The sequence below is a fragment of the Emydura macquarii genome, unplaced genomic scaffold (genome assembly GCF_026122565.2).
Source record: "Emydura macquarii macquarii isolate MOO-44397 ecotype Brisbane River unplaced genomic scaffold, CSIRO-AGI_Emac_v2 contig_2676, whole genome shotgun sequence".
In the NCBI taxonomy this organism is placed as follows: domain Eukaryota; kingdom Metazoa; phylum Chordata; order Testudines; family Chelidae; genus Emydura; species Emydura macquarii.
The window spans coordinates 27,342,522-27,356,664 of NW_027132813.1; the positions used below are offsets into that span (position 1 = coordinate 27,342,522).

Consider the following 14,143-nt stretch of genomic DNA (forward strand, 5'->3'; position numbering starts at 1 on the left):
TTAACACTAATCTTATCAGTTCAGTGCACATCTATTCATGTAATTTTTAATCTGTTTATTCCATTTCCTTGTATTACTCTCTGCTATGATGAGTCTCCGTACTTTGTTTAAATCCCCTTTTCCGTTACATGCATGAGGCAGGGTCCTGCCATTTGTATTTGGCTTATTGAAGATAACAGGTCAAATTCAGCACTAATGTAAGAGAGTGTGTTACTTCAGTTGACTTACAAGGAAGTTAAGGACATTGTCTCTATAGCTGTGTTTTCAAGAACAGGTTTCTTGCAATGAGGCATTATAGCCAAGAGGATAGGAGCAGGAGCTCATGCGACTTGAGTTCTATTCCTATCTCAGCTATTGACACGGTGTATCATTTCAGGCAAATCACTTAAACTGAACTTTTTAAAATTTTGTGTGCCTCAATTTTTGGTGTCCAACCTGAGAAAACTAGGTCGACTTAACCCCTGCACCCTCCACTGTAACTAAAGCTTACTGACTTGTGAAAGGAGCTCTGATTTGGGTCTTTATGAATCATGGGTTTTTTTATTTCCTTCCAGAAATCGCTTGTGTGGTTGCCAGATTACCAGAGGAAATGGGCATGACTGGGACACCCTTGAGCCATGTCAATCTCCAGGGTGGTTTCAGATCTCTTTCCCCCTTCCCCTCCCCCCCCCCCCCCCCCACACACACACACTCCCTCTCTCTCACACACAAGACTTGTACTATGTACAGTCTGTCTATAGCCAAGGAGCCCTTTTCCCCCTTACTCTCCAAAGTCCAAGTTTCAGAGTTCATGGTGTGTGAAGGCTGCTGTTGCTCCCATTGTGGAGGATGGGTGATGCTGCAAGGACCTGATTTACTCCATACACCCTGGCTGATTTGGGGAAGGAGTTCCAAAGGTCTGGGCTTTCCAAAGTCTGCTTCTTTTGGCTGTTGCTGCTGTTCTCCGTGTGGAGAAGGTTGCTGGGCTCAGTGCCCTGGATTGGGTCCCTTTGGTCATAGTGGAAGGTGGGAGCGGAAGGCCCTGCCTTCACCCCTGCACCCTCAGCTGTAACTGCCTTGATTCTGGATCATTCTGGAGCAGGCTCTGGTTTCCGTCCAGAAATCCCCTAGGAGTACACTGCAGTGGAATGGTATTGTTTAGTCATTTCACAGTCTCTGGCATCCTCACTGCAGGAAGGGTTATTCACATTGTTTGACACCATCCTTTCTCTCAGCTATACTGCATTGAGATTATTCTGTGCTAGACTCTATTTTTCCTGCCAGCAACATTAACTCCTCTTTGTTTTCTTCAGCTCCTCGTGACTGGAGCAATGCTCTTAACTAAATTCACTGATACCAGTCAGCTGCCCTGCTGTTTCATTCTTTTTCTGATTTGTGATACCATTTTGATTTTCCTCCACTGGCTGATTTTTTCTCAGACAGAAATATTAAACTTGATTTTTGATCTCACGATCTTTGAACAATGCTTTATAACTTGTTTAGATACACTTATATGACTTACGCAATAAGCAAAAACAGTTTCCTATTTTTCTGACTCCTCCCCCAAATGTGAGGAGAACCTTACTGCAAAATGTAGAGTTTGGTCTATCTAGTGAGTTGTTAAAAGGAGAAAGTGCACTAAATAACTAATTGATGAAATAATATATTACTCCAACATCTGCAAGTTTTGGGGCATGACATTAAGTCTGAGGTGTGTGATTTCAGTGCTTTTTTTGTTGTTTGATTTTACATAAAGATTTACACTTCTGTTGAAAGAGACAGTTTTGCACTTCTCTTGCTTCCGGCTAAGATCAAGGTAACATGAGCTTAATACGTGGGTATTTCCTCTAGCAGGAGACTATATCCTACACTTGCATGGGAAATGATTTTGTAATTTCTACCTATTAATGTTGTTTATTATTTGTATTGCCATAGCATCTACCATGCTTCACTTATTTGGTTAATTATGCATAGAAGAGGGAACAACTATAAACTAAGGAAATGTAAAAGCCACTCAGCTTATTAGATACTAACAGCCCTATGCTGCAAGATGCTGAGCAAGCTGAAGTCTCTTTGACTACCATCCAAGTTGAGCTCAGCTTCTGGCAGGATCAAACTCAAATCACAGAGTTTACGTTATTTGAAACTACCCAACTAATACATCACAGGGATAGAGAGAACTATAATTTTTGAAGTACAACTCAGAAACGATGTTCCTGGAAAGTCTGCTTTGAAATAGATAGATGCTTTGCTAACTTATTAGTAGGTGTTCACCCACATGGCACAGCATGAACCTCTGCAGACTACCAAAGTTGCACTGAAGTGGTACAGTCTCCCAGATCTGTCTCAAAAGGAGACCAGGGTTTCCCTAGGCTCTTGGGGATGTGAATGAAACACTCATGTCTGCCCCACTAATGAAATCAATAAAATAGCTCCATACATCATGGACTGGGCTTTTTAAGTAACATGCCTCGAAAAAGACACTCTGAGAGGGGATCATCTTGGAAGAGAAATATATAATTGCATACTGTTTTTAAAGCACTCAGATAAGGTGGTGATGGTCACTAATTTAAGAATCTGCATCGATTGATTGCAGAATCAAAACACCGCAAATAATTTGAAATGTTAGGATTTAGGAGATCTGTTATCACCTTAAGATGGTCATCATAAACAACATTAGCAGCAATGTAAATGTTGCATGTTCACGGTGAAGAAATGAAGCAGGCCACTGTGGAGCGTTGGGATGAGAGCCCATTAAAAAGGGTTACTTTTCTCTAGTTTAAACAAATGTAGAATGAAAATTCCATGAAGCCACATTTCAGTGAAATACCGTAACTTCTAAAGGGGGGAGGGGAGAGGTTAACCTGTAAAGTAAAACGGGGCTGAAGATTGATCTGTTAAAAGAAACTGTTTAATAAAATAAATTCTCTGAACAAAGCTGAACAGCTTTTACTGTACAGCTAAGCCATAATTACTGCATTACCACATTGTCATCTCTTTGGAACATTAGACCAGGAATGTCTTTGAAAGTATGTAAGAACTTAAAGAATGCATCCAGGAAGAGAGCATTTACATTTTCAAAGTAGTAGGTGCATGCACCAAAAGCGTTTGAAGTTTTGCTGCTTAAAATGAATGACACTCAGTTAGCAGTGAGATAATGAAACAAATATGTCCCGAAGCAATTCTAGCCTTTCATTTGTATGTTTGGATTATCCTCAGGCATTCATATTTCTCACAGGCAGGCTCTGAGTTATATAAAAGCTACAGGCCAAATCCTGCCCTGTGCTGCACAGGTGTCTTAGAAGGCAAATGGGTAAAGGGAGCATTTTATTCCTCTTCCACCCAGCAACATCTACCCAATAGGGCAGGATTCCAACTCAGCGCTCACGAGAGTGCTAGACGGGGGATCAGGCTGCTATGCCTGCTGGCACTCCAGAGCCCCAGTGGATCCTGGTCTGCTGGCAAGGATGTGTGGCTTGACAATATGTGTGCAGCACACTCCTGCTGGGAATGCAAGCAGTTCTTTTAAAAAAACATCAGTGTATGCCTCAGCAGGCTTTGTACCCATCTGTCCCCCCTGTTGCTCCGAGCCATCCTGACAGAATGTCTCTAGGTAGCAAAGCCAGCATTGCTCCTGCCATGTGACTCTAGCAAGTCAGGACAGGGTTTAACCCTAGGATCATTTGGTCTACAAGGTCAATACTTAACAGTGCGTTAAGGGGTAATGTTGTCTGGACAACAGCTTCTGTCACAGCAGCTCCTTAGAGAGGTATTCTCAGCCTTAAAGTCACATTTAATCTACTTTCTTGACATTATTTTATTACCTGTACGTCTTTAGAAGCTTAAAAGCAAACTCTGATTTCAGATCAGGTTTATTTTCCTCACATTTTGTAACCTTTTCTTGGGTGGTAGGCATCCTAGTACTCCCTAATACACATGCACCAGCATGGTCACGAGAGCCTGCTCGTGCCTGGCTCTGCAAGCCTCAGGGCACTCTGTCCATGCACTTCTGTAAGGACCAGTGTTTGATATGGTATTATGTTTGCAAAGATGGGAATTCTAAATGTATTATGCTTTAGCTGTTGTATTAAAGGTTAATATAGTCAAAGCTCTGAGGTTTTCCACTCCTGGAGGTTAAAAGAAAAATCAAGCGGGCATCTAAACCAGTAGAATGATATTGATGTCACTTGAAATTTACATGCTGGGTGAATTGTTCTAACCAAATTTGTGATATTGTACTGAGATTTCATATTAATGTTCCATAATCTGTAGTTTGACAATGTGTTTATAAATAAATCTGATTATTAGCAAGTATTTTACCATAGATTTGATTTGGGAATTATCCGTTTTCAGATGAGAAAAATATGGTTGCTTCCTTGATGGATGCTAAGCAGACCTTTTTAAAATTACTGTCTGTCTGTTAATTTGTTTGTTTGAGTTGCAGCCCTTGAGTAATCCAGGATCTTTTCAATTAAATTAATCTGTTACAAAGTACGAATATACAGGGCCTGATTCTCCATTCTGTTATATCAGTTTTGAAGTCGTTGGAGTTACATGAGCATAAAACTGGCAGAGTGGAGTGAAGACTCAGACCCACAGTCTTTAATTAGCCAAGGAAAAATGATGGATTATAAATTCATTGTTGTTTTGTTTATTTTTAGGATCACAGAGAGCCTCTTCTGTTGCTGCTTCAAGACTGGAACAGGCCATATCTGAAGTAACTATTCAGAATACTGCCCTGAGGCAAGGACCCATGCAACTATGGACAACTCTTGAACAAATTTGGCTACAAGCTGGTATGTTTGACTGTTTTTGCAATTAGACACAGTGCAGAACTTAAAGAGAATGAGAGTAACAAGTTCTAGAGCCATTTGCAAATACTCCACTATGATTGAACTTTTGTAAGTGATGTGACCCGTCCGTGCTTTGGGTAGGCACCTGAAAATGCCAAGGTCAGGACAGGCTGAAAAAGGAGAGCAGATTCTCCTAGCACTGGTGGGTGACACTGAAGTAAGACTTCCCAACCAGCCACAAACTGGGCTTCTGATTCCCCACACTGGTTATCAAGAAGCCAAAACAAAAATATACACAGCCCCCTTCACTGCATTTCAGTCTCTGGCTCCCAGTCAGCCACGAAGTCCAGTAAAGAGATCAGTTATTTAAACTCTATACTCTTTGCTAAAAAGGTTTCTCCTGACCCCAAAGGGTCAGCCACAATACCAGATCAATATAAGTTTGGAACTTACACAAAATATCACACTGCCAGCCAGTCCTTTAGTAACTAAAACTAAAGGTTTATTATAAAAAGAAAGAAACAAACTATAAGAGAAATGTTAAAAGATTAAAGCAATCAGATGCAGACATTTGATTTGAATTCCATATATATCAGGTTTCTAGTAGAATTGTGGAGTTTGCAGGCTTGAATAGTCTCTCTGGTATACATCCAGTACCTGGATGGGTCTCAGTCCTTTGTTTCACAGCTTCAGTTCAGTTCAGTTGTAGATGAGTTGATCCAGAAGTAGGCTGGAGACTAAATATAGACTAAAGACAAAATGGATGTCGTGCAGCTGCCTTTTATGTCCTTTGGCCTTGGCCATGCTGCTTGTGGAATTTTACAGGAATAAAATGGAGTCCAGAGTCACATGAGTAAGTCCTGGTGACTCATGAGGTATATCCCTGGCTTCTCTCCCTGGGCCCCTTGTACCTGTGAATTTCTTAATGGGCCATTAAGCAGGCTAGTGCTGCAGCCATCCTGAATGGGGTGTCGCCCAGACACAGCACAATTTGAAATACAAATATATTAACCATATCCATAACTTCCATTACACATATAACACATGAACATAAACATCATCGTCTTACTTAGCACATTATAGCCTTTCTAACAGTACCTGACACGGCATATCTCTCATGAATTATTATGGTTTTGACATACTGATGTTAAATAATATAATAAATGCCCCTCTCCCCCCCAAATCAGCCAGAGTGGCAAGTGAATTTATTCCTCTGAGGTCCTTCTTCACGGGCTGACTGTGATCCCACCAATGATGATGATAAAATTTGTTTTGATTTGTTTAATTGAATACATCAGACCTGAGACTTCAGTATCAGGATTTTTTCAGCTTTTGTGTCTGCATTCCTCCTTTAACATACAGAAAATTCCTCAAGCTTCACACTGAGAAGTCTTTTTAAAAGAAGATAGTGGGCACATTTTTATTAAAAAGCTTATTGGTAGGGGGCAGTTTGTTCCTTTTTGCTGCTAATTACAGTGGAACTCAACAAAAACATGTATTGAATATTCTTTCTACCAGGGACAGCTCAATCTTTGACCAGTCTGAAGTGAAAATTATTAAACATGCATGGGGAAAAAAAACTTCTTTATTTTCCCTTTGCTTGCCTGAATCTCTTTGAGATAAGTAAGTCCTTGTCAGTTTGACCTACATGACTTCTCTATGTCACTATAAGAGTTCATGAAAGGAGGGGGGAGGGGCTAAGAAATAAGTCTACAAGTTGGGGTTGACCTTAGAACTCATGAATGGGTTCTATAAGGTTGTCAGTTAAGGACTGAAATGGTATGGCACACTCCCTGTGTTATTGGTCAATTTTCAGGATCAGCTGAAAATTCTTGCTCTTGAATTCTGTTCTTGCGGAGACAGCTTTCTTCCACAGATCCTTGTGCCCGCAATTTTGTGCCTGCTGTTATCTGCAAAGTTACTAGTTAGCCCTTCAACTACCATTTGCACCAGGCCTGATGATGCCTAGTTGATAATCTGGCACTCTGTTCAGCAGAATCGTGCACATTCTCACATGGCTACTCTGCACATCTGAAAAATCTCACATAAAACCTAGCAGTCTCACCCTACTTCTCAGCAAAGATTTAATAGCTGTCTTTTATCATTATGACTTCTGTACTTGTACAAAATATAATGCAGTATATTTGCTACGATATTACTGAATATGCTAAATTTAAATTTTAAGTTTAATATACTTAAATATAAATATATTAAAACTTGTTTAAAGGAGTGAACAAGGTACATTATGTCACGTGTCATCCTGTATTTTGGTAGTACTTGCTTATTTATTTGTCAATTCATCAAATTCAGTGATCTGCAATGGGTATTCTAGTTATTTGTGTGAAATAACGAGGTTCTATGTAATTCAGCTTATTTATGGCTTTTAGGAGGAATTGAACAGCAAAGTTAGAGGTTTAGCTCACCTTCCTGTGCCAAGAAACCAAGTGTCTGTAGTCCATCATCCTACAGAGTTCTTTAGGTAGCTTACATCTTTGCTGCAATGTGAAAAAACAATAGCATTGAAGATATAGGTTTATGATTTACCCCTTGCTATGACAGACCCACCAGAGACATGGGAATATGGGAACTTGGAAAGCAAGATTGAAGTAGTGGCTGCCCTTCATAAGAAGAGAAAAGTAGCTTCTCATAGACTCCATTTGTTGTTCCTCTTCTTGAAGTTTATAATAAACAAGTTCTGTTAATTTGTAGTGTATTGCATGTTCCTGAGTGAAGTCAATGACCACAAACTCCCAATGTCTTTAATTGGAGTCAGGATTTAAATCCATGTTATTAGGCCATGATAGAAGCCAATGTGATCGTTGCCACACTTACTAGTGGATATTTCTCAAGGGAGAGCTTTTATATGAATGCTTTTATCATAACCTTGCTATTGGTTATGATTGCCTTTCAGTGCAATCTTGGAGTGACTTTTTTAAAGGTTTAATTTAGTTTTATATGTGGATTACTTTTTTCTTTGTAGTAATTTTGCTGTCTTACACTGTACTCCTCTGATCCTTTATGTTTAGTTCTATGCTTCAACTTCTTTAGAGTGGCTTTGAATCATGGTTTAGATGGTATTGTGCAATATATGCCATAAGCAGGAGGTTACTAATTTCATTAATGAAGTCAGTCTATGTTACTGGGGTGCAGTTTAATGAGCTCTTCATGATACATATGTAAAAGGCTTCCTTTCATTCTTTGCTTTTTTTCTTCTTTCTTTAGCATGGATATCAATGAGTTTTTTCGTTTTCTGAGGGGTGAGGAAACAGAAGTGTATTTGGGTAGTTTTAGACATAGTACAGTGACGTGCACAACAGTTGGTGAAGGCTGCTTCCAGAAAATAAGATGACCTCCTTTAAAGAATTCCATCTCCAGTTGGGTATGGCAGGTGGGTGTGTAAGATCAAAAGCAAACCATTGGACCCTTCTGTGTTTGAAAGCCAGTTTTGGGGGGAAGGAGGGAGGAAAGCACTGTCATTTAAAAAGAGAAAAGAAATCCATTCCAAAACAAAAAGCTTTATTAAATAACAGTTAAGGCTGCTAAGTGCTATTGCAAAGAACATATACCATGTGATAGCTCATAAAAAATTAATTATGCAAATCATCTAATGTTAAATATACTATTCTGACACCTGTCCCAATGCACTGTTTGTTAACATACTCCCACATTCTGTGTGCAACACCTAAGCAACCTTAATTCTGCCCTGTATTGGCACATCAGTCCAATCTTCCCTTCATATATAAAGTTTTATCCTGTAAGCCCTCACTATACTGCACAGTAGAAAGATTGCAAGATGGGACCCCTAAACTGCAGGATGTTATTTTTGTGTCAAGGGCTTCAGGAATCTCAGGGACAATGGCGGTAGACATCTTAAAAGTTAAAATCCATTTCGTTGGTAGAATGGCCATACCAATAATCTTCTCCCATCTCATTGGCAGTATACTTATTGGAAGGGATTTAAGTCATCTGTAGTGTATGTAATCTTAAATCTGAGAGTGATCTGGCTTTATATGTTTACATATTTATGTGTAAACATGGAGCTATTGCATCTATTTGTATGAATGGTGACATCACTTGTATCAGTGATTACATACTGCATTCTGGGGAGTCTTAAACCCTAAAGTAGATAGAAACATGGGATGAAATCCTGGTAAAACTCCCATTGATTTCAGTGGAGTCAGGATTTCTTAAAGAATGAGACTCAATCAATCAATCAGTTAATTAAAATATTTTGCTTTTGACAATATATGGCTGAAAGAGGGGTCGGAGTTCGCACAGCAAATGTCTGATAGGCATTAAGACATACCAGCATTTGTGTTTACTAATGAAATGAAATCGCTTCTTATGGATGGGAGAGACTTTATGAAAGATTTGTTCCTAAGGGCATCTTTGGAAAGAAGCTATTAAGGTTGATTGGGTGTTATAGACAGAAAATATGGGTGTGGTGTCAATGAATAACTGTCAACACATTTCTGCACATCTACAGTGGCAATATGGAGATCAAAAGTCAAACTAGTTGCATTTCAGGCTTCTTGCAGCCAAATATTTTTGATCCCTCCCTTCTTCACACCCACTCCCTGCAAAGATAAAAAAGATGGCATGTTATATTCAATGGAATAGGGCATTATCAGACTGGGTATCAGGAAATCTGGGTCATCTTATTCCCCTCTTTGCCAGTGAGTCTCCATATGACCTTGGATGAGTGACCTAACTTCTCTGTGGCTCAGTTTTCCTATCTCTGAAAGGAGGAGGCTGCTTAGCCAACCTTATGAAAGGCTTTCATATTTGTGGATTAAAAGTGCTATACAAGTGCTAGAAATATTCTTGTTTTGTTGTTGTTAATATTTTAATTTCTTTGAGAGAGGCTTCATAGATCAGTGGATGAACTAAGCACTGTTTCCCCACTCCTCATTAAAATAAGCTTGTAGCAAAGCACTCCTCTGTTCCAGACACCGACAGGATGCAGCTCAGCACGTCCCAACGCTTGCATTCAGAGCACCAGGCAACAGCTCTGTGTTCCATTAGAGCCATTATGCTGTTTCATATCTCCAGGCATGAAAACTAATGGGACTGATTGATCAAGTTAGAAGTCTGTGTGTATATGTGAGAGAGAGATAAAACAGGCTCTGGTCCTTGACTGTGTGAAGCTCTCCTTGTGGTCCTCCAGCAGCTAAAGAGATCCTAAAGCCAACATATACAACCACAACAGAACAACCCCAGCAGAGTGAGGTTGTTAAATAGGAAACATATGGACGAATGACTCCTATGACACACTCTACCTACAGTTGGGTTAGGAGGCATGGCCAAGGCTCCCTTGTGCTCCAGCAATCCCTGGTCCCTTGAGACTGTTGGCAGTTGGCATAAAAGTTGTCTCAGAGGAACCAGCCCAGTGCACAACACTTACACACTCCTTGGCTGCAGCTGAGGATCAAGGCCAGAGTAAGTATATAAACAGCTACTACCTTTCACGCCCCGTGTTGAGGACACTATCCTGCACATGTGAAGGGAGGGACTTAAATCTTTCCATCTGTGACTTTTCTAATCCGAGAATGAACACAACGCACCAGCATCAAATCAGTTCAGCTATTAGTAGTAATTATAATACTCCGTACTCACAGCATATATCATTTCTGAAAACTCCCACGAAGGAAAGGCAAGTTCATTATGAAGTAAAGGAGTTGTTTACTAAAGCACATACTAATATGGGGCAAAGACTTCAGTGTCATTAATCAAAGCAAACAAGTATGGGGCAGATAGATCCTAAAGACCACTTCATAGTCCATGATGCAAACCATCCTCAACTTCTCAGGCACAATGGAGCAGTCTACCACTAAGGTAAACTCAACTTTCCTGGGCTTTAGTCCAAGACTGTGGAACAAACTCCTGCAGGAACTACGAACCAACCCAAACCTCACCACCTTCTGCTCTTAAGTGCATGGAGCAGTTTTTCAACTTTGTCTTCTCTAACAAGCACATAAAGACATCGAACAAAATAGCCCTCAGATTATATGTATGGTAACAAAAAAGACAGTTTTCCCTCTTAGGGAAAGGAATGGAGGAGAGGGAATCACCCTCGACAGAGGTCAGTCATGTTGCTTTATGCAGCGTGGAAGGTACATAATACCATACAATGGGTGTAGTACAGGAACCCGAATAGAATAAAATTGTTACCATAAACGATTAAGTCTCTTGGGAATTTTGAATGTACAGCCTATTGCCACAAGGTCCCAGCACACAATAAGCTGAGCACCCATGCCTTTAGGCAGCTTGGGTTTGTTTGATTCTGGGCTTTTAATAACAAGCCCTAGTTCTTTTGGAGTAATGGCTTTTCTTAAAGGTGTCAACAGTCCTGTCAGGGTATTTGTATTAATAAGTCTAAATGCTGTTTGCTGCAGATCCTGGAAGCAGCGCCTCAGTTCAGCAGAACATTTGTATTCAGGAACATGGTGTAAGCATGTGTTTAAATGAGTGGACATCTCCTTGAGAACCAGGGTCCATGCTGCCCCTTTCAAAGTCTCCTTCAACACATTCCAACTGTCTGTTCCTCCTTCCAGGATTGGCAGCTTGCACTCAGGCTTTGGGGTGTGGCAAAGCTTTTCTTTCCCTTTTGAGAGAGTTGATTAAACATTACATCCCCTTCTTGGGGGAGGGGCACAAACACTGTGTTTCAGATGGTCTTTTATTTTATGTTTGTACGGCTGGCAGATAATACATTGAGGATCAATTCTGATCTGAGTGGCCTCAGGTCACTACTGCAAAACAAAATAAATTAATAATAACTTAAAAATACTGCCTCACCCCCACACCAGAGGCAGCTGTAGGTAATCCCTCTGATGTGATTTGCAAATGGTATGTAGTATTTTTACTGTTCAGAACCCCAATTATGAATACCACAAGAACAGTATGCTATTTGCCAGTCACTGCGGGTTGTAATAAATGTGTATTCTGAAAGAGGGATGTGAGAAGTTAATGTTTATAATGATGCTAATCCTTCGCAGCAAGAAATTTGACCTAGGGAATGTTCTCCCCAGCGTTTCCCTGTTAATATCTTGTCAGTCAGTGCTCTTTTTCATCTTTTTTTTGAAAACATAAAGTATGTTTTTTTGCAAAGGGAGTAATTAAAAAAACTTTAAGTTCAGATTTAGGTTTGAACCTCACCTGAGTTTTATTGCATCCTTTCAGCAAGACGGCTTTTGTGTCAGAGTGCAACATATTATCATGGAAAAGCAGTGTTTTTAAACTTTCAAATATCTTTGTTCTGTAGAGCTATTTCTACTCTGAACTTCATGGTTTTGATGCTGGCTACTCGCAACTGTATGTATCATCTGCGTACTAGCTTTTGAATACTGCAAACCAGTCTTAATAAGCAGAGCTCTGTTACTTCCACCTGTATCAATTATTTTAAGCTTTTCTTTTGACTACGGTGTCCACTTTGCCATTACTAGCACTCTTAATCTGACAAATTACTTCTTGCCTATCCGAGAACTTTACCAAATATGGCCGTTCACAGCAAAGTAGCTCTTGTAATTTGATGTGAGATTGGCTAAATGCCTGCTAAACACAATCTAGTAGGTAGATCTCGAGCTGATTTTTGTTCAGAGATACACTTAAAAAGAAATGATTGATAATTATTCCACACCCATCAGTCTGTGGTGGGTATGGGAGAGCCACTTTCTATTTCAGTAAACCTATCAGAAATGTACCCTTTACAAATATTGCAGTGAATATGCCGTAAATGTGAAGAGAGCCAATGCAGCATGGCACAGTGAGCTAATGGAAAACATCTGTTCCCTGGAGTTATCTACAGTAGAAGCTTTTTTTCCCCTTCACAAAACGCTTTTAGTTTATTTATTTGATTTATTATGGGCCAATTCCTGGGAAACAGGAGCTACATTAGAGGAGTTGGGCTTTGTTCCACAAGAAAATGTTTTGGGGCTAAAGGTTGAAATCCTTAGTCCTGACTGGCCGGGATCCATGCAGCCGCATCACAGATACTACAGCAGGGAGTAGAACAGTGGAGGGGACAGGCAGGGGCATAGCCTATTCCTCTCCAAATATTCTTGTGTAAGGCCATTCAGCTCACCCAGCAGTACTTACATTAGTGCTGTTTGCGCTGGTGTTGTATATGCTTTTTTCCCTCCTTAGTCTGCAGTCTCCCTAAGCCCCCTCAAACATTGCTCTGTTACTAAAGTTATTTCAGGTTTGTAAGATTTCTTTACCAGCTTTGATGAGATCATGAGGATCAGATATTATCCTTCAGTGAGATAGCAGCTGCTGAAACAGTTTAAATATTTTTGTTTAAAAAAGAGCTTTGAAATTTTAGAATTGCCCCTTCGTCACATGAATTCTTTTTAAATGCTACTGGTTTGCTGGGTGTTCTTTCCAGTCACATAAACTAGATAAATATAAGAAGCTGGAGCCAGCGGGAGGAGGACTGATGCTTCACATCAGAGCATTTACTACAAAGCAAGTATTCAGCTGAACAAAGATTTACTGTAAGGAAGGCTGCCCCGCAGTATTTATTCTTCTAGTCTGGAACGTTTAACGGGGGGGAGGGAGGTTGCATTTCATGTTGAATCTGGATGGAAGGAGCAATAATGTGAGGTGGCTATGTCCCCTGTGGAATGTTACTGGTGAAAGAAAGAAATCAGCATGGGTATCACTAGGTCTTCCAGTTTCGCAGACCCTGCTCCAGGCTCCTCCAACATAGGCCAAGCTTCTGTTTAGAGAGGAGCCTGAGAGAAATCACCAAATGCAAACATCTCTGAACCATGGGGAGGATCTCTGTCCTGTCACTGCCTCCATCCAACATCTCTTGTGAACAGCCCAGAGAAACCAAAAGGGCCCTCCTTCACCCCCTAGTCAGTTCTGCACCTTCCTCTGAGCCATCAGATATTGGTCACTGCCAAAAGCAGCATACTGGACTTTGTGGACTAGTTATTTAATAGGAAGTGGCAAATCCTCTGTTCCTATACTTTTTCCAAAACCCAGCACGTAAAAAATAAGGTAAAAAACCATTAAAAATTACATAAAACTAAACAATCTGTAGGGTCCAGCAGTGAAAGGTACACTAATAGCTTGGAGCCTGGCAAATGATGGCTAATGAGAGTTCCAGAGTTAGGGCCATATCCTGAGAGGCATGGACCATCTGCAACTCCCAGTTTGTCAACATCTCTCAGGATCAGAGCGTTAGATGGGAATAAGGTGCACACAAAAAATATTTATGAAAAAAGTAGGATATTTTCACATGCCAGATATGGAAAATACTCATGATCATAGGGCCACGGGAATTGTCATACAGGATCACATCAGTGGTACAGCTAGTCCAGTGTCCTGTCTTTGACAGCAGCCAGTACCAGATGCTTCAGGGG

At 40.4% G+C, this 14,143-nt stretch overlaps 1 protein-coding gene across 3 annotated transcripts in view; it reads left to right on the plus strand.

Moving 5' to 3' along the window:
• TTC7A (tetratricopeptide repeat domain 7A) overlaps positions 1-14,143 on the plus strand; it is a 240,412-nt gene that overhangs the window by 170,268 nt on the left and 56,001 nt on the right. For all 3 annotated transcript variants that reach the window (XM_067565099.1, XM_067565100.1, XM_067565101.1), the window contains one exon: positions 4,641-4,775. In XM_067565099.1, the coding sequence (XP_067421200.1) occupies positions 4,641-4,775 (135 nt within the window). The remainder of the gene's footprint in view (positions 1-4,640; positions 4,776-14,143) is intronic.